General features: G+C 38.3%; 1 protein-coding gene across 1 annotated transcript; it reads right to left on the reverse strand.

Annotated features, from left to right (window-relative positions):
• Window positions 1–15,319: 15,319 nt before the first annotated feature.
• LOC124313277 (cytochrome P450 4c3-like) lies at window positions 15,320–18,463 on the reverse strand. The gene is made up of 11 exons (XM_046778120.1): window positions 18,164–18,463; window positions 17,528–17,637; window positions 17,352–17,442; window positions 17,088–17,294; window positions 16,949–17,015; window positions 16,748–16,877; window positions 16,585–16,681; window positions 16,388–16,491; window positions 16,261–16,329; window positions 15,837–16,188; window positions 15,320–15,757 (listed from the first exon to the last, which is right to left on the reverse strand). The coding sequence occupies exons 1-11, from the start codon at window positions 18,318–18,320 to the stop codon at window positions 15,570–15,572; spliced, it is 1,572 nt and encodes a 523-aa protein (XP_046634076.1). The 5' UTR covers window positions 18,321–18,463; the 3' UTR covers window positions 15,320–15,569.
• Between the last annotated feature and the right edge of the window lie 45 nt (window positions 18,464–18,508).

The following is an 18,508-nucleotide window of genomic DNA, read 5'->3' on the forward strand; positions in this document are numbered from 1 at the left end:
TATGCTCAAAGCGCCTTCAGTTTCCAATTTAGATGTGATTGAACACACCGCAGTATATTTCAGTAAATGTAAGCCAATTATCTCGTATATGGCATACAAATTCACGGTGAGAAAAAGAAACCAATTGGTATCTGCAGTTGATGCGCCTACGGAAAAATAACCCTCCTTTTTTACGAGTAAAACTCACACATCTCGCGTTGCTGAACTTGTTTATAATACGGACATATGCGGACCCTGTCAGACTCCTTCCTTTTCCGGGGCCATGTACTACATCACTTTTATTGACAATTCAAGCGGAATACGAGTCGTTTTTTATGCGAAATAGGTCAGAGGTATTTAGTATTAATAAAAACATATCTCTGTAAGATTATCAGTGAAACCGGAAAAATAATCATGACTGTTCCGTGTAAACAAGAAATCCCGCCCAACAGAAATCCACCCCATCCAGCACATCTTCTAAAACCCCGTACGATGTATGGAATATATTTAAAAGCCGGATGTTAGCCACATCCTTCTGGCTAAAAATCTTTTGTTCACATCCCTGACACTCAGCGTCACTAACTTGATCCTAAAAGTTTGAGATGCTTTCTTATCGGATATTGCGACTTACAAAAAGGATATCGTTTTTGGGATCCCAAAAGTCCTATAGTTTGAATGGGTGCCATCATTAACGAATGACACGCGACAACTTAACAGTACGACTAAGAATATATCAAATGATATTGCCAGTAGTATGCATTACGACGGGACCTGCAGAAAAGGATTAGCTCATCACCTTGAGTAGACATCACCATCAACGCAGAAGATAGCACGGCCGCAACAACCCTTTGACGTTCAATAAGAGCTTCTCAGCCAAAGAAAAAGTGCGAGGAATGGGCTGCACAATCTGAATCTACTTCATAAATCGTTGCACCTAAGAATTACTCAGAAGCAATTCTTCGAAAGACGTTTTACATGCTGAAATTAACGAGAAATGCAACAACAAGCGATGTTTTTGTGTGAAAAGGTAGTGAGAAAAAGGTTTTATGTCTTCAAAAAACCTCATACTGTCTTGACTCTGGAACATAGAACTTGGCGGAATCACTCCATCCCATTCACCACTTATTTCAGCACGAGAAACTATTTCCTGTCGTTTGAGTATTCTTTGACGCCATTGACTCCTTGGAGAAGTAACTTACTCTACTTCTTTTAGTTTTCCTCTTTTTTTCTTGGGGAAGCGCGCTCTGGTATTTCTGAAACTTTTCGCGGAGGTCCTTCACCTGTGGAACATTTCTCAATTCATCAAATATCCTCTACATCAAATTCAGGAAGAGCGGCTTAATAATGGTCGAACAGGATTCCAATAGAAGGTCCACTACCGAAGAGAGTCACGAAGAGGTCAATGAAATGCAGCCGAGAGACCACTGGATCCTTGTGCTTAACTCGTTGCTTTATCTGATTGCAGAACTCAATGAATTACTCCAGCCCTAGGCGGAAACTCTTGACGACATCTTTTGTAACTTATCATCCTGATTGGATCCTAAACTTGAAGAACTTAGTTAATGAGACTCTGCACTTTGGCTCAAAAATAAATTTTGTCGAGATACTTATAATTGGCTGGATTGCAGTGATCCAAATTGAAAGGATTCGCGTTGCTCAGCACGCCAGGCTTGATGAAACACGTCATGAATGCTGGTCAACCCGGCTTCAATATTACGCAGATACTTATGGATCTCAACATTTTCACTTTGGAACTTGACGTCAATCTTGTTGAAAAGTTAAAATGTTCGTAGGAAAGGAAGCGATAGTGTTACTTTATGTTTATGATGAGTAACCCGCGGCAGATTTTATTTGCATATTCTATTCCTGCGTCAGTGTAGGTTTTGAAGACAGGAATTAAAGTTGGCTACTGTCCATCTTCCATCACCAGCCAACGAGTTGTTGACGTGTATAGTATCTATCTTGCGCTTTACTACATCAACGGCAACTTGATATTCTTGAAACTCGGGCAATCTTTTCGGACTGCTGGCAACAAAGCTGTTCGTGGCTGAATTATACAATTCTGGGGTAGAGCTTGTTGCAAGGGCAGTAGAACGAAGGGCAAAAAAAGAGTGAACGATTCAGCCCATCACTAACATGCAAGGTATGACAAGCTTCAAGAGAGCAGCCACGCATCTAATGTGTCCAGTCATGGTGGCACAGTTTTCAGATGCAAAGCATTATAAAGTTCTTCAATGGGATGTCAGCCTTTCAGAATTCTTCTTAAACGAGATCTTTCAATCCCTCAGCAGTGGCATTGGTGACAACTGGAAGTGAGAAGAACTCATCCACTGGTTTCCCTCGTTCTTGGTAGTAATACTTTACAATCATGGACAGAGATTTAGTTGTTTTCTATCTGTCACCTCATCAATGGTTATGGAAAAGTCTTGGTTTTGTAAGGTCTTGAAGAGCACGGGCTGTCGTCTCATAAAAATTCTCGTACACCTTCGGAAAAATACAAGAAGAAAAAGTCTCTCTCTCTCTAAAATTCTTACTTGTCAATGAAAATGGTGCTTTCGATCGCTGATTCGAAGGAGGGAACGACTTTCGCTGTGGAAATCCTACTGCATGATAAAGTTATTTATATCAGTATCTTCTCCATCCAGATAATAAGAGAAGATAGTTCGTAATTCATTTATACATTACTGTACTAAAGGAAATACCTGGATGTGTGAAAGTTGTGGAAGCAGTCTGTGGCTGGGCTACATCGAAACTGGAAAGATGCATAAAAAAATATGATGTGGCGTTGATTGAATTTTCACCTGAGGTTGTTTTAGAAGTCTGTTGGTGTGAAACATCTCAAACGGAAATATTTTAGTAATTCCAATTTTCAGCTGGAAAATTAACAATTCGTGTAGAAAATGTCATAATAACTTAAACATAATATGATGAATACAAAAGTTACCTGATTCGATCACACATGGAGATACAGATGAATTCATGCTTACAGCAGCAGTCTCTGCATGGTTTGTTGTTGTCGCTATGCTACGATCCACTTCAAGTATTATATGTTCAAACTGCTATGAACTGGGAATTTTTGTTTCGTTTCCATTGCACTGCAAGACGTCAAGGTGTTGCACAAATATTGAAGATTGTCTGTCAGAATTTATACCAGAGTTTCGTTGGTGATAATCAGTGGGAAAAGTAGCATTATGAACAGTCAAGAAATTTCGCAGATCCCCATCTCTGGCACTTTTCGCAGAAACATTATTTGGTTTATTGATATGGATCTGATGGCCATGCTTTGTATAATTAGAAATGTTCCAGTGTCCATCAATATATCTCTCTGATCTTTAATGTGAAATTTGCATTTGGCAGAGTGAGACTGCTTAATCAAACAGGTGATAACATCTTCTTTAATTGAAAACAAAGAAGACAAGTTCTGAAGTCTTATTCGGTTTCCCCAACGTAAGATGCCATATTCTTCTAATGGTAACTGATTGGCAGTTGTGGTTACCTCTTCATCCACTAGAATATCAGAATCACTTAAGAAGTCAGCTATTCATTACCAAATTTCCCTGTTGTAAAAAATTGGTTATCTCCACCATGATAATAAAAAAAACATATAAACCATATAACATATTCACTTCTGCAATCATTCCAAGGACAATAGTTTGAAGTAGGTCAACCTGGCCAATTGCTGTTAAAAAGAATGGCGCGCCAATCTATAACTCAGTATGTGAAGAGTCCCAATGGAATCCGTCATAACAATACTGTATTTGAACATTTCTGCTTTAACGTCTGGATACTTGGAGGTCGTCGCCTTTATGAAATTTTTACGCGAAATTTCCGGGGATATTTCTGTCTCCGACTACAATACATTAGAAACGGATTTATAAAATTTTTCCACAGTAAGGGAGTATTTAGTTCAAACGTTGCACCTCCTATTGTTTTCTCAGAAGAAGCAATGGGAGTAGTAGGTCGTTTCAATTACTACGCCAAAAAGAACTGTTTAATTGGATTTTCCAATCCCTTACAGCTTTTCGGATTCAACTGCACAAATGCCCGTACTGCTAAGGATATCTTAAATCAATTTGATGATCACGACTGGGCTAGGTTAGCGTATTGAAATTGTTTCCTACATTTATTGGCGGATTGTTTATAATTAATATTTTTCTTTAGTGTGCATGATTCAGCCAATTGTTGTCGGCCTCCCTGCAATGCGACTTTTTGTCTTCGTTGGCAACAACAAGTTTACGGCCGGTGATGGTGGAAAATCGTCTTAACCGTGTGAAGGAAAATTAACTGCAGAGGGAATACAATTGCTGAATTATTGTACAGATGGAGATTAAAGAGAAATAAAAGTGATGTGGAACCGATTGCTATATCTTCGGAAAAGGTGGAAGTTTTTTTTGTGATTTTTATAAAGATTGCATACCTTTTCAAGACCCCATTCACCTTGGCGCGATACTACGAACGCGATTTTTGAAAACCCCAAATATCTTGCCGTTTAGAAATAAAATTGCCAGTCCCTCTCATATTATAAATCTTATAAAAAAACATGGGTATTACAAAAGAAAGCATGGGATGCGAGATGTAAATTTAGAACTCATCGATAAGATGAATTATGATGCTTTAACTCGTTCGTGTAATCCTCGATTAACCAAATTAATGAATATTGTCTCTGGGTCGAAAGCTATGTCGAAATGGTTTTATCTAATTCCTATGAATAGAGCTACTTCCAGTTTCCTAAACAAGAAATTGGAGCAGTTAGAACGAGTATACCGTCCTTGGTAGGGCAGAACGGGGCAATTGAGGTAGTGGGTAACTTGGCACCCACCATTTTCCGTCTTCTTGCAACCGATGGATTGCATTTAAAAAATTAATAGTCACATTCGTTAATAATGCGCATCTTTTTAAAAAAATTTACTGAAATAGTTCAAGTAGTATTGGAACAAGAAATTAAATAGTGTTTTATCTTTAATTAGTGTCGTCCATTTCGTTTTCTTTTTTCTTTTGTGGAATTCCCTAGTTAACTTAAAATTTATAAAAAATTAGTTTCTGAAAGGAAATTCTTTCGTCTTTCAGAAACAATTTTTTTTTGTTTTTTTTTCTTTTCGCCCCCTTTTCTGTCCACTTCTTCGCGTTTTCCCTGTTTCCTATGTATCAAGGACTTGTATATCGATACAGATGGGACTTGATACATAGGGAACAATGGAAAAAGCAAAGGAGTGGGGGCGAAGTCACATATACGGCAATCGGCAACGCCGAATAAAATGCCTGAAAAATAAGTCTAAATGGGGGTATCACGAAAATCGTGATATCTTAGACATCTTAAAATATTTCGAAAAATCCTCTTGGATTCGGAAAGAGGGATGAACGGGCGACATTTTCTATAGATTAATTTTAGAGGGGGAGACGGAGGGGGAGACTTTGGGTTTTCGTGATATTTCATGATTGTCAACCGTGATTATCTCGTGAACGAAAAAAGATAAAAATCTCGACTTTAGGGTTAGAATCGCCGTGCGATTTTGAGCAGAATTGACCTAGTCCGGATCTTTACAGCCCTTTTCTGGATTACGATCCCAGAACAACCTCCGGAAAAAAGGGGGTATTTCGGTGCGGTTGAGTGGGAGATCACTTTTTAAAGAAGACTGAACTGAAGAGTCATAGGGAATCAACTTATGAGCCTTTGCAGAACGGGGAATAAGATCGTCCAATTTGAGACACTGCGAGACAAATAGCCATGTAAAAAAGTACGATTCCGTTTTTTTTCTTTCCGGAATCTTTAAACCTTCGCTATTTTGAGAAATATGCAGTGGTGGTGGGAGAAATCTTCGAGGAACTACCGAAAAGTAGGAGCTCCTAGGTTTTGAACAGCAGCTTTCGCCCTGATACTTTACTATTTGAGTAAAGTACTGGCTAATGAAGAATTTTCGATTGGAATGGGTCCACGTACTTGACGACACAGGGAAATGTATCAACTTCTAAATAAGACCAAATTTCGGCGGGCACTTTACCAGCGTATTCAAAATTTATCATCAATGGTTCGGTCGCTGTTATCGAAGTGGGTTCTCAAATGGTCATGCGGGGTAAGATGAGACCACTCAGTTCCTTGCTCAACAGAGCCATTTTTCGTTTGACGAGGTTGAAAGAACTTCATGCAGGGGGGATTTGTAACCACAAATAGACCATCAAGGTTATGATTAACACAATGATGGATTGCAATCTCGACCATTTTTTTACATCGGGGGTTTTCATCGGGTTTTTGTCGGACGTGGGCGTGCTTCCTTTACCTGATTGCAATGTATGTTGGCCGAAATAGCTGACGCATTCTCGATATCCGAATCCTAATTTTTAGCCATTTAAAAAATATTTAAATTCCTAAAAAGTTTTAAATTCCTAAATATTTAACTAACCGTTTGGATTTGGATTCCAGCGTAAACTAAGAGAATTAACTTGTGTTTCTCGGCAACAACCCAATCATGATCAGAGAGACTAACACTGTATTCTACATGCATGAGTAGAAGGCTCTGTTTATTTGCCGCAGTTCTTCGGGACGCGCTTTTTTCATCATGACTTATGAATAAGCAGATTTCTTGGGGACAAACAAATGAGACTAATTCTTCTAGATATCTAATGGTGGCTGTACAAAATGGACCTTCAACATGTTTAGAATGGCAGTCAGCAGTTTTGAACCTTTATGAGTTTCACGGGGACGGTAACAACATGGCGCCGGCCTTCAATAGATGCACATCGTCTTGGCAAAAGTCTAACATAAACCCTGTTACTACTTATCTTGAATCCATCTTTTTTTCAATTTCTCAGTAAGTTCGACCAGAGTTTTGATAGCGCGGTACACGTCGCTTTGTCTTTTTTCATGAAAATCGGAACCGTACATGGCCAATGCAATAATTGTTTTCAAGCTAAGACTGATTTTATTTGACTCTTGGCTACCCGGGTCTAGTTCTAACTTGCAATTCATCTCGGAGGCTAGGATTTTTTCTACTGCTACTTCTTGATGACGTGTTTTTTGTTTTTGTTTCTCGTTTGTTTATATCTATCTGCGTCACCTCTCTTCCTCTTAAATGTCTTCTCTAATAAATTTTATTTCTTTTTGGACTTGAGTTATTCTTTCTCTTGAATATCAGACAACAGTCCTTTTTTGTTTTGATCTTGCAGTATGCAAAGGTCTAAATTTAAACAATCAATATCTTTTTGCAGCTGTAGCGGAACATAAAGGACATATCCATTAGACTTTTGAACTGAATCAATAGGCTTTTTACTGGTGCCTTCAGTAACAGTTTCAACGTCGTTCTCTATGGCGTGCCGTGGGGACAATCCTTTTTTTTAATTTACATGCTTTTATTATACGCTTAAACATTAAAGAATATGCTTAATTCTACGCAATTCGCTTATCTTCTTCTTATTTTTAAAGTAAGTTGTAGAGTAAAGTTAAAAGAGAGTTTTGAAATGTTGATTACTAAACTTTTAAGTCTTAACTTTCAATTCGTTGTCTACTGCCGCCACTTATCACTGAATATGCATAATTGAACCGGGAAATACCTTAAAGTATTGTTCACTACTCTGCTGGATGTCGCGGAAGCACGAGCTGAATAGCTACTGAGATTGGAAAGTTCGCAGAAACTAACGAACCGTAACTTAATTCGGAGACAATACGGCTTTTCCATGTCACTTTTTGCCGAATATGTACTAACGCTGTTTGTACATATTTCGATTTGCCGAATATGTACTAACACTGTTTGTACATATTTAATGAATTGCATTTACAGATTATACTAGTTTGGATTTCATTTTCTACTATACAGTATGGTCAAAAAAAATCCGAAAAGCGATCGGATTTTTTGGACCATACTTATATCGGATGTGAAAGCCCATGTCTGTTGGGTTTGCGACACGATGTTCATCGGAAGCGCTCTTTTTCGCCCGTTCTCGCCTTGTTATGTTGAGATTTTCTTCGTATCTGAGACGCTGGATAGACCGACTATATAGTAGATTGCATAAAAAACCCTTGCATGTCGAGAACCTTAACGATCGTGGAATATTGAATTTTCAATAAGCAGACTGTACCAGTGTTTGTTTTTTCTACCTCGCTAAAAGTAAATTATTGCAAAATACGCAGTGAATGAATTGAATGGAAAGATGGGAAAGGAAAGGTGAAAGCGAACCGAAAGGAACGGCACCACAGCTGAACAAAAAGAGTCAGAGGAAATTTGGTCTGACATAGACGGTGAAATCATTAGAGTTAAAATTTGGAGAGAGAAAAAAGGTGCAAAAAAGCCTCGGCCGACAATCCGTTCGAAATAAACGTCGTTGACTCTCCCGATTCCGCAGAATAGTGAACTACCCTGTTCGAGTATGTTTATTCTGTGATATATGGCGGTAGTTGTTACGTATGCTATTACTTAGCGTGTATTGAGACTCGATGGGACCGAAGTCCAAAAAGAGAAGCGTAAACGAGACTGCGTCAAGAGGCTCAGCCTTTCTTAGGGGAACACGGGGCTAGGGCGAAGCCTCTTCTGGATATTACACACACATACAGACACAACAGTAGTAGACGCCGAATTCATACTTACGACTTAAAAATTTAGCAAAAAAACTCACTTTAAACTTTAGACTACAACTGATAAAAATTTAATACAAAATAAACAAATTGAGTATAATTAAGGATATGCTTTAATATTTAAGCGTATAATTAAAGCATATAAATAAGTAAAGAATTTTTCCCAGGGAATGCCATAGTCCTCGGCTTTTTGGGGCTAATTCTAATGTCTGTGTCGCATTTGTCTCTTGGGAATCAATGCTTCAATTGAATCAATGAATCAAGCCCAAATTTTTATAAGTTCACCTTCAGCTTTTTTAGAGTAAGTTGTTAAAAACCAATCACTTTCCATTGTAACTACTAAAACTCTTTTTTACATTTCAGGCAAATCCCAGTATACTGAATTGCAAGTAGGTACGGAACAAAGTTTGGTATTATATCACCACACAGAACATCAGAAAATGTCTGCGAAAGAGTCACTCTTACACCAACATGTGCCACGACATGAAAACCTATTGCAAACCAGCTCACCTAACCTTTTAGAAAATAGGTAGTTTTAATTTCCATTGTCAGTAATTCCATACTAAATTTTCATTGTCTATAGGTCAGGATATGTATTGTCCCACTATGCATTAGCTGCAAGTGCATTCACAACCACTTTACGGTGACAGTTAGATGTCACTCAATTTAGTGTTCTGAGTGAAACTGGAAGCAATCCATTACGAGGAGGGTTTGCTACGAGTATTCAAATCGTTTAGGTGTCTCTCAACCATTACACACTTCTCAGTTAGCGAAATTGTGTACTTCTGGTGAACGATTTGAACAAGAAAGCGAGCACTTGTAAGGTATCAACATCATTCTCAGGCAGCCAAAAAGTAATTTTTGACTCTTCGGGAGAAGAAAGCTCTGACGAAGAACAGAATGTTGTCATATCCGGGATCACAACATCAACCGAACATGATGCTGCTGGCCACAACTCGAAAGGTGATGGTGAACGCCTAGGTATTTCTTTAATTTTCAATCATAATTATTACATTAATTACTCATTTAGAAATTCAATTAATATTTATTTTTTTCAGACAATCACTTTCCTCTACCAACCATCCCAAGTAATGGTCCTCTACTATGACAATTTAACGACATTTTGGTACTGGCAATAGAAACCAACACGCTAGCACGAGATCATGAGAGTCGCTTTACTTTGCGTGTGGTAGACACCTGTTGAAGTTGAGTCCGGAAAAACGCACTAAATCCGAGTACAAAATCTACAGTAAAATTATTGTGGATAGATTCCCATATTTTAAACACGAATGCTCCAAAGATGGAAACTGGGTAAATCAAAATTCCAAACCATAAAAAAATCAAGGAAGTAAATGAGGATCCCCAGAAATGGTTCAGGGACTCAAATGTGTATCAGATAAATCTGATTAGGTGGGAGAAGAATATTCCCTGTTAGATTGTTGAGTCTTTGTAGTTAACCCTAAGGGTTAGCTAATTGTATTTAGCAACACGAGAGTAGAATTCCGAGTCGTAGCTAAACTGAAAGGAGACTGGCCTTCTTGTTTTGCCCGCCTTGCACGGTGATCACCGGCTGTAATCAATGAAAACAGGGAAACAATTAATGGAATGAAAACTGGTTGTAGAAACCAAAATACGAATGTTGAAAGAAAACATTAAAGCCAAACATACTCAGGAAAAAAAACTGTTTTTAATCTGAGCTTTTCCTAATTTGGATTTCCATATTTCAAAGAAAAAGACAGGACTCCACTCCCAGGTATTGAAAGATTCATTTTTTTTTATTGTTTTCTTATCGATTTTTTATCTTAGTTTATGATGATTGGCTCGTATTGAACAAAATCCTGAAGTTTAAACCAGCTTTCTACAACGAACCCAAGCCGAAAAAATGTCTTCAAAGCAGGAGGTGAAATTAAACGAAGCGGTTTTGAAGGAACTCGTTCGCATTGCACGCGAACAGTTGGTGATCTCCAAACTAAATTTTGAGAAAATTCTGGAGGAGAAGTCGGCTAGAGGCTAACCGCATCAGTCGTTTTCCAATGAACTTCAAACCATCGATAAAAAAATCAAGGAAGTAAATGAGGATCCCCAGAAGTGGTTCAGGGACTCAAATGTGTATCAGATAAATCTGATTAGGTGGGAGAAGATTATTCCCTGTTACATTGTTGAGTCTTTGTAGTTAAGAAGGGTTAGCTAATTGTATTTAGCAACACGAGAGTAGACTTCCGAGTCGTAGCTAAACTGAAAGGAGACTGCCCTCTCGCTTCGGCCCGCTGCTTCCTACGGTATATGCCACGTGACATCTGGCGGTGGAATACACAAGTGCATAATAACACAACATTCCCCAGTCGTTCTTCTTCCTGTGTCCATAAAAAAATTGCTTCCATGTTATGGGGGTTTGTCTAACCTGCATGTAGTTAAGGCAATTATAAAGCCAGCACAAATATGGCTAAACTAGGTGGTGGCTTAAGGCTATTCCTTATTATTTTTCGGCAGGAGGGAAAGGGTTCTTTCTTCCCACCTTTCGCTTTGTTCCTTACCCTCTTAATTTCCGTTAAAAGCCCAACGCAGTTCCCCGCAATATGTATAGGGAGCTTTTTGAAACAAAATCCATTCGGATCTTTTTTTTAGGATACTGTACTTAAACAGCATATCAAAACGACATGAAAATTGCTACCTGGGTTACTGTTGTTCACGATGCTGAAGTCGTCATTGGTTAGTGTCGGAAATTTTATTTCCCTCTCAAATTTTTGTTGCGATGTTGCACCCCCCCCCCCCCTCTCATTTTTTGCAACCCTTTCTCACCCCCTTTTCTTTGTTCTAGAAATGGCTGCAGAACACGTCCCATTCTCCCATCGACAGGTCGCTGTCTCTCACTTTCTCTCTCTTAATTTCCCATTTTTATTCTCCCAAACTTAATTAAATCTGTATTCCGTCTATACAATACAAAGACTGAAACAGAGTCGTTTTTTCTCGACAGTTAGTTCCCAGCAATGTTATAGTTAGATTAGCTATGGTCTGTATATCCGACTGTTCAGGTGGATGCGGTGGTCGCAATCCAGCAATCGGTCTGATTGGAACTATCGAATTTTCCACTTGTTTGATTTCGTCCCCTAAATAATCTCATAAATTTATATGAAAATTGCTATTTAGCGCTAGCTATTAAGCATGAGATACTAGAGCACATCGACAGATGTGTTGGCCACTCCGTCGATTTCGTTGGCAGCTTGCATCATAGTGCCCGCTCTCTTAGGGTTAACTAGAGGGATGTCCTCCAGGTCTTGTCTGGCAGCCATGGCGTAAAGGATCTGAAAAAATTATAAAAAAGAAACAAGGCTATATAAACAACATATTCGATTTTGAAAATAAATAAATACAATTAACATTATGCCAGCATTATGCACACAAAAGAAAAAAATGTTTACTTAATAAATTTGGAATAGTATAATAATGAAACCTGTAAAAATTATCCTATCTCATAAACTTATATTTTAATTGCTATTTAGCGCAATTAAGCATGAGACACAGTACTCAGTACTCGACAGACGTTGCTGAAATGATATCTGTAATTATGCGTTTACCACTGACATAAATGTCGATAAAGAAAACGAAAAAAAGGTATAGGAAGAGATCGAAAATACTAAAGCTTCGTTGCGCAATTTTAGACTGAAAATCGAGGGGTTGACAACTTCAGAATCTTCATACACCCTGACCCGCCCTGGCATCTCCTCTCTCATGGAATTTTACAGAATCTCTAAAATCCTTCTAGAATCTCGAATTTTCAACTCTAATTTTGAGTTGCCAACTTCTTGTTGATAGTAAAATTTAACAGGATAACATTTTTGTGTATTCCAACTTCTTGCGAATGCAATGCTGTTCCGTTCTTCGCCCAAACACCAAATGTAAAGTATGAGGGCCGATACTCCTACTCCACGAAGGTAGATGGCGGAAGATAGTGTTAGACTTAGGACTTAGAAGGTGTTAAACCCATCAGTTTTCGTCCAGCGCTCGGCTCTTTGGTCTGGTCAGATTATTTTCCAACTATTCTTTTATTTTTGAATAATACATAGGAAAAGGAATAGGAGCATAGGATAAACAGTATCAAACATTGTAAGAAAAAATATTTTGTTTTCTTCAAATGCAGCATTCCTCTATGACGGGATAACCATCATCCTTTATGGGGAAAAACCCAAAAAACGTTAGAATACGTTTTACATCCATACGTTTACTTCTTCTCGCCCACGACTACAATTACTTACGCATTTGCCAACTTCACTACCGCATTTGTCATTGGTATAATGACAGTTTATTTTCCTTTTATATTTGAATGATACATAGGGGGAAGGAACAGGAAAACAGGAGAAACAGTATGAAACATTGTGACAAAAAATTCATTTTTTTAATTACAAGCAGCATTCCTCGATCATGGGAAAACGATACTCCTTAATCTAGAAAAACAAAAAAATGTTAGAATTCGTTTTTGAAAAAGCAAAAACAATAAAGAAAAAAACATTAGCCTTATTCGAACTTGCGGTTCACGATCCAATGGTTCTTACATGGCCTCAACCATCGTAGTTAAGGCCTCGAGAGGGGCCACGGGATCCTGTTGTTGTGAAGGCAGAGACAACGGCTGCCGAGCAATTGCTCTGTCCAAAGAAGTTGCTGCTGCTTTGATTTCGAATGCCGCATTCTTTATAGCGACCCCCATTTCACGGTTCACTAGATGGTCATCATTTGGGTCGTGTATTCCTGTGGATCGATTGGCCAATGGAGTAGCAAGTGGTAGTAAGGGTTAGACCTTAAAAAAATAAAATAAGATTTTTTAAAATAAGAGAGAATCGAGAATCAATAACATTAAAACATGCTCGTTCCCTAAACTGCTCGTTCACAAAAATTTTTCCCCTTTATCCTTTTTATACCCCCCCCCCCCGAACTCTTGTAAACCAGCTGTTACTGGAAAACCGCAAAGCGCAACATTTCAATTTTTCAAATATACTGTATTTAACACATCATTACATGTAAAATTGAAATGTGTTGCTACAAATATTACCAACATAAAAAAAAATTATTGGAAAAATTCCATTTCCTACTTAACAGAATTGAAAATACGATCATCTTTCCTATCTCTCCCATGTTAAGTCTCGCTGCTCTTTCAACTAGCGCCACCATACGTCCTGAAATCGGGCCCAACCAGGAAGGGCCCAGTGGAGGTACAGTACCCTTCATAAAAACGACTCGGGCCCACGACAAAATAAATAAAAAAGTCGAACTCGAGCGCAAGATGGCTATCTAATTTGTACAAAAAAAGCGAGGTCAGTAGATTCCTGGCCTTTTCAGTTTTTTTCTTTTCTTCTTGGTTTAAGTAAACGGACCCAGACGGGGTGACAGAATAAATATTTTTTTTCAAATTTGCAATCCTGCATAAGGGGGTGTAGGAATGAAAAACCTCTAGGTTTAAAGCTGACCTCGACCGGCCCAAGGAAGTTTTTTCTACCCTACCTGTGTCCGGCGAGATTACAAACACGCTAAAGACTAGCGGGATCAAAATTCTTTGTTAAGCCTTACATAGAAGAGTTTTTCCAGATATATTGAGGGGAAAAATTGACAAGCCCTAGAGCAATATACCCGTTTTCAAAACCCAGCCTTTCTTACAAAACTTTAACCCCCATCCCGAAGAAAAACGAAGTAAAAAAGGCCGGGAATCTGCCGACCTCATTTTTTTTGTTCGTTAGGTAAAGCATGGCCTACTGTATGGTTAAGGCCTGTAGACTTGTATCTACTGCCTTGAAGGCGAGGGGCATGGCCAAATTTCCTAGCCCTTTGATAGCCAATCACAAGAAAGAATGAGGGTTTTACTTCGCCATCTGGTGTTTTAAGATGTAAATCTCGTTGGAGGCTATGGTAAATAACAAGTTGTTAAGCCACAAGTTAAGCCACTAAATGCGTTTTTTTTACTAAGTTCAACAGCAGTTGTTTAGGAAAGCGACTAAATAGGGTAAAATTCCATGTGCATAATTCCCACAAAATGTGTCTAATCAATTATTCCGTGAAACACAACCTTTGTTATAAACTGCAAATTAAAAAGACTCCTCCCGATTGAGAATTGAACGCCGTACCATGGAAAGTTAGCTGACATCGCTATCCGTTCGGCCACCAATACTGTAATCAGTCAGTTAAAATACTTAAAAACATTCAAATATCTGGTCCTAACCATTCTAATGAGATAGCAGTATTGAACGGCAGATGGCGAAGTTCAACCCTCAATTTTTCGCCTGATTGGCTCTTGCCCGGGAGAAGGATAGGGAATTTTGCAGCTTCTCTCGCCGTCATATGGCAACATCCAAGTTTAAGGCCTTAACCATAGAGTAGGCCATGGGTAAAGACCCCTAACGCTAGAAATTGACTTTTCTGCTTTCTTTGTCGAAAAGCGCGAGTCGTTTTTATGAAAGGTACTGTACCTCTCAACCTATTATACCATGATCAACTCTGTAAGCGCTAGAGCCGTTGATAGAATGATATTTGTTGTCATAGTTTTCCCCCTGACATTGATGACAACAAAGAAAGTGAAATAAGGTCATGTCAAAAGGATCAGAAGTGCAAAAGCTGTAGCCCTATTGCGCAATTCTGAACTGAAATTAAAATTTATTTCGATAACATTTTTGTGCTTTCGAACTTATTGCAAATGCAATGCTGCCGTTTCCCCACCCCAAAACCAAATGTATCTCTCCATACCCCTGCCTAAAGCAAAAGGCCCGATTAGTCCATGTTTGAAATGAAAATCAATGGAAATCTTAATTGGTGTATTTTAGTATTACCTTACATTTTCCATGAAAGGTGGCACGATCGGCTTGTCAAGTGAAACAACGGTGCAAGAAATAATGGCGTTAGTATGGTTTAAATTTTTTTTTTTTTGTTTAACATTCTATTTTTTTATTAAACACGATAAGTCAATTTAGAATCCTTCCGCGTTTCACTACGCAGTAATTACATTTCAAACCGAAGAACGCAAGCCTCAAAGTTCGCTCAAATTTCATTACAATTCTCTAACGATTTCTTTAGTCTTTAGTGGTGTAATTCCTAAGGGCATATCGTGATGGGGTTTGAGTAACATATCGGCGCATGCTTTGGCCGGTCCGTGATTGGTAGTGTTGTAAGTAAATCGAAACCGCCTGAGCAAAGTCGAAAAGATAACTTTTTCTTCATAGAGAGCGAATCTCTGACCTTAAAGAATAAAAAAAAAATATGTATAGTATGTATAAATTAGGCTAGTTACAATCGGTTGATAAAATATTGTGCTTACCAATGCAGTTCCTTGGCCCGGCACTAAACGGGACAAAGGCGAACGGGTGTCTCCCGCTACATTGGTCGCTGTAAAATCTCTCGGGTTTGAACGAAAGAGGATCTGGGAAGAATTCTTCGTTGCGGTGGAGAGTGTAGATATGAATAGAGTAGGAAGCGCCAGCTGGGATTTTAAATCCGTTGCTTAGTACGAAGTCTTCAGTGTTGTATCGCTTGATGTGGGGAACACTCGGATAAAGACGAAGCGTTTCCTTGATGCAACATTCTAAATATTTCAATTTGGACGCATCCTCTATGGTGCAAGGGCGATCTGAATCTCCAAACACGGCGTTTAGCTCTTCCCTTGCTAATTCCTGAAAATATTACAAATTTTACAAAATTAAATCAAATTAAATTATTTTAGAAAAACCATTAATTATTACTACCTGACAATCTGGGTGAATTGCCATGCAGTACAAGAACCAAACTGCAGCACAGGCGGTTGTATCATGACCCTAATTTACCAAATAAATGTCAGATATTTAGGTTATTGAGAAAACAGTTTAGCCCTACCTCAAACATAAAAGTGTCGACTTCATTGCGGATATCCATGTCTGTCAGATCCGCTCCTTCTTTCGCAGCGATAAGCATCAAATCGAGAAAAGCCCTTCGTTTTTCTATAGACAAATAGGGTGCAAATAGATGACATTGGATAGAAAAAACATGTCCTGGAATAATATTCCCTAAATTCATTGTAAATTCTTGTATACTTGATTTAAACTGCGATTCCTCAGGCCCATCTTGCTTTTCTTTCACCTCCTTTGTCTCCAATTCTTGGTCGATTTCTTTTCTTCTTTCTTGAATCACCTAAAAAAAAATGTGGTACCTTTCAGCAATTTTGATAACTAGAGGTGAATTATTTTCGAATAATACTTTGGATGTAAAGCCGTGAATAATTTTCAAGCATTTTTGATACTCTTTGCCGTGCTTCGTCATAAAGTAAATCCGTTGAGGGAGAAAACTCCATATCGAAGTGAAATACTCCAATAATACCATGGAATACCTGTTAAAAATGGAAGTGTACTTTAAATCCCTGTATCATAAGTTAAATGAAACAGTTTATTTTGGATCGACCTTTGTACGGCATAAATGTATTCAGAATCTTCTATTTGCGCATTGATTTTGACGCCCATCGCTGCCTCTGTTTATTATAAGGAGTCGAAATGTTCGGAATTTAAAATTATTTTCTTCACAGGTCAAAATTTATATTTACCGCAAATAATGTCGAGGGTGCATCGTTTGAGGTAAGGGAAGACTTCAATTTCTTCTGTTTGATTCAATTCCGCTTTCTTGGATAGCGAACGTTGTAATTGTTGGCACAGAATATCGGCACTTTTGTTAAAAGTGTCAAAGAAATTGTCAAGAATCTGGAAATGGAAGGCCGGAGTCAGCAAACGTCTCCTTTTCCGCCATTTGTTACCTGAGAAATCATCGAAATTATCAACTTTTCCAAACTGAAAAACAGGAAAGATATCACCTGCTGAAGTAAGAAGTCCTTCACCAAGCCATGGCATCAGCATGTCATAATCCTTGCTTTTGTCAATAAATTTTTGACTCGACAATATTTCCTTGGAAGATAACATTTAATTATGAATTTTAACAAGATTCGAGGTACAATTTTTGTAAGCAGTTGTTGTACCCCATCATATTTACCTCTGTCACTAATGGGCAAGAGATGTCAATGTAACCCCTGAAGCCAAACCAGCCACGTCTAAAATGTCCGTACTTTTTTGGCCACTCCACTGAGATTTTTTGAAGACCACCTATGTAGTACGCAACAAACTTAAGTAAGATTTTTTCCAATATTTTTTCCCCGCCACATTCAACAAAAATCCGGTTTTAAATAAATATTTAAAATCAAATAATATTTTCAACTGATTCAAATGTTTACGAATGATTTGCCCGAAGCGTTTTGAAAATTCTGACGGGTTATTTTATTCGTGATTGAAATCAAACCTATCACGCAATTGTTTATATCTACCGGTTAGACCGCTTTTTTTACAAAATAGCCTCGGGTGGAGAGCTTAACATTAGCAACTTTCATAACATCCCCACAAATCCACGCTATTCATTGACCCTTTTCTGGGTTGTCTTTCCGTTTCTACAGGGCGCACAAATAATAATATTGCGAATGTCTCGTTTCCATTCAAACAGGAAAAACGTGTTATTGTCAAAAAAGTAATATTAATGAGAGATTCAATTCAACTTTCTCTGAGTAAAATTTAAATCGCAAGACGTAATAAAAATAAACTGCGATCAACTAAATTTAGAAAATGAAATTTTGTTTACCATAAGGATCGAGTGGAATCGAAAGTGCGTTTCCGAAAAAAGGAACTTTCGGAGGTCCTGGAATCAAGTCGATGGTCCTCACATATGAAGAGTATTCAAACTTCAGGTAAAAGAAAAATATCACGGCAGCGGCCAGACAGAATAATGCCAAAAACATGACGCGACGTTTATAACTGAATGTTGTAATGTCACCAAAGCAAATACACAGATAGCACAGAATTATTAAGCCGAAACTTTCGCTGTGGAGCACCAGTGGAAGAGGTCGAACTGTTATTGGTGCGACCGAAAGACTGTTACGAACTATATGTAGCTACAAGGACGCCCATAGAGGCATTCCTAATAGCG

Source organism: Daphnia pulicaria, chromosome 1, assembly GCF_021234035.1.
Source record: "Daphnia pulicaria isolate SC F1-1A chromosome 1, SC_F0-13Bv2, whole genome shotgun sequence".
NCBI classification, from domain to species: domain Eukaryota; kingdom Metazoa; phylum Arthropoda; class Branchiopoda; order Diplostraca; family Daphniidae; genus Daphnia; species Daphnia pulicaria.

Excerpts from the sequence above, each read along its gene's own strand:
- LOC124313277 (XM_046778120.1), bottom strand. The coding sequence starts at position 18,320 with ATGTTTTTGGCATTATTCTGTCTGGCCGCTGCCGTGATATTTTTCTTT. Across the intron at positions 17,443-17,527 it reads CTTGCCCATTAGTGACAGAG|GAAATATTGTCGAGTCAAAA; the intron begins GTAAATATGATG and ends TTATCTTCCAAG. Across the intron at positions 16,682-16,747 it reads TTCACGGCTTTACATCCAAA|GTGATTCAAGAAAGAAGAAA; the intron begins GTATTATTCGAA and ends ATTTTTTTTTAG.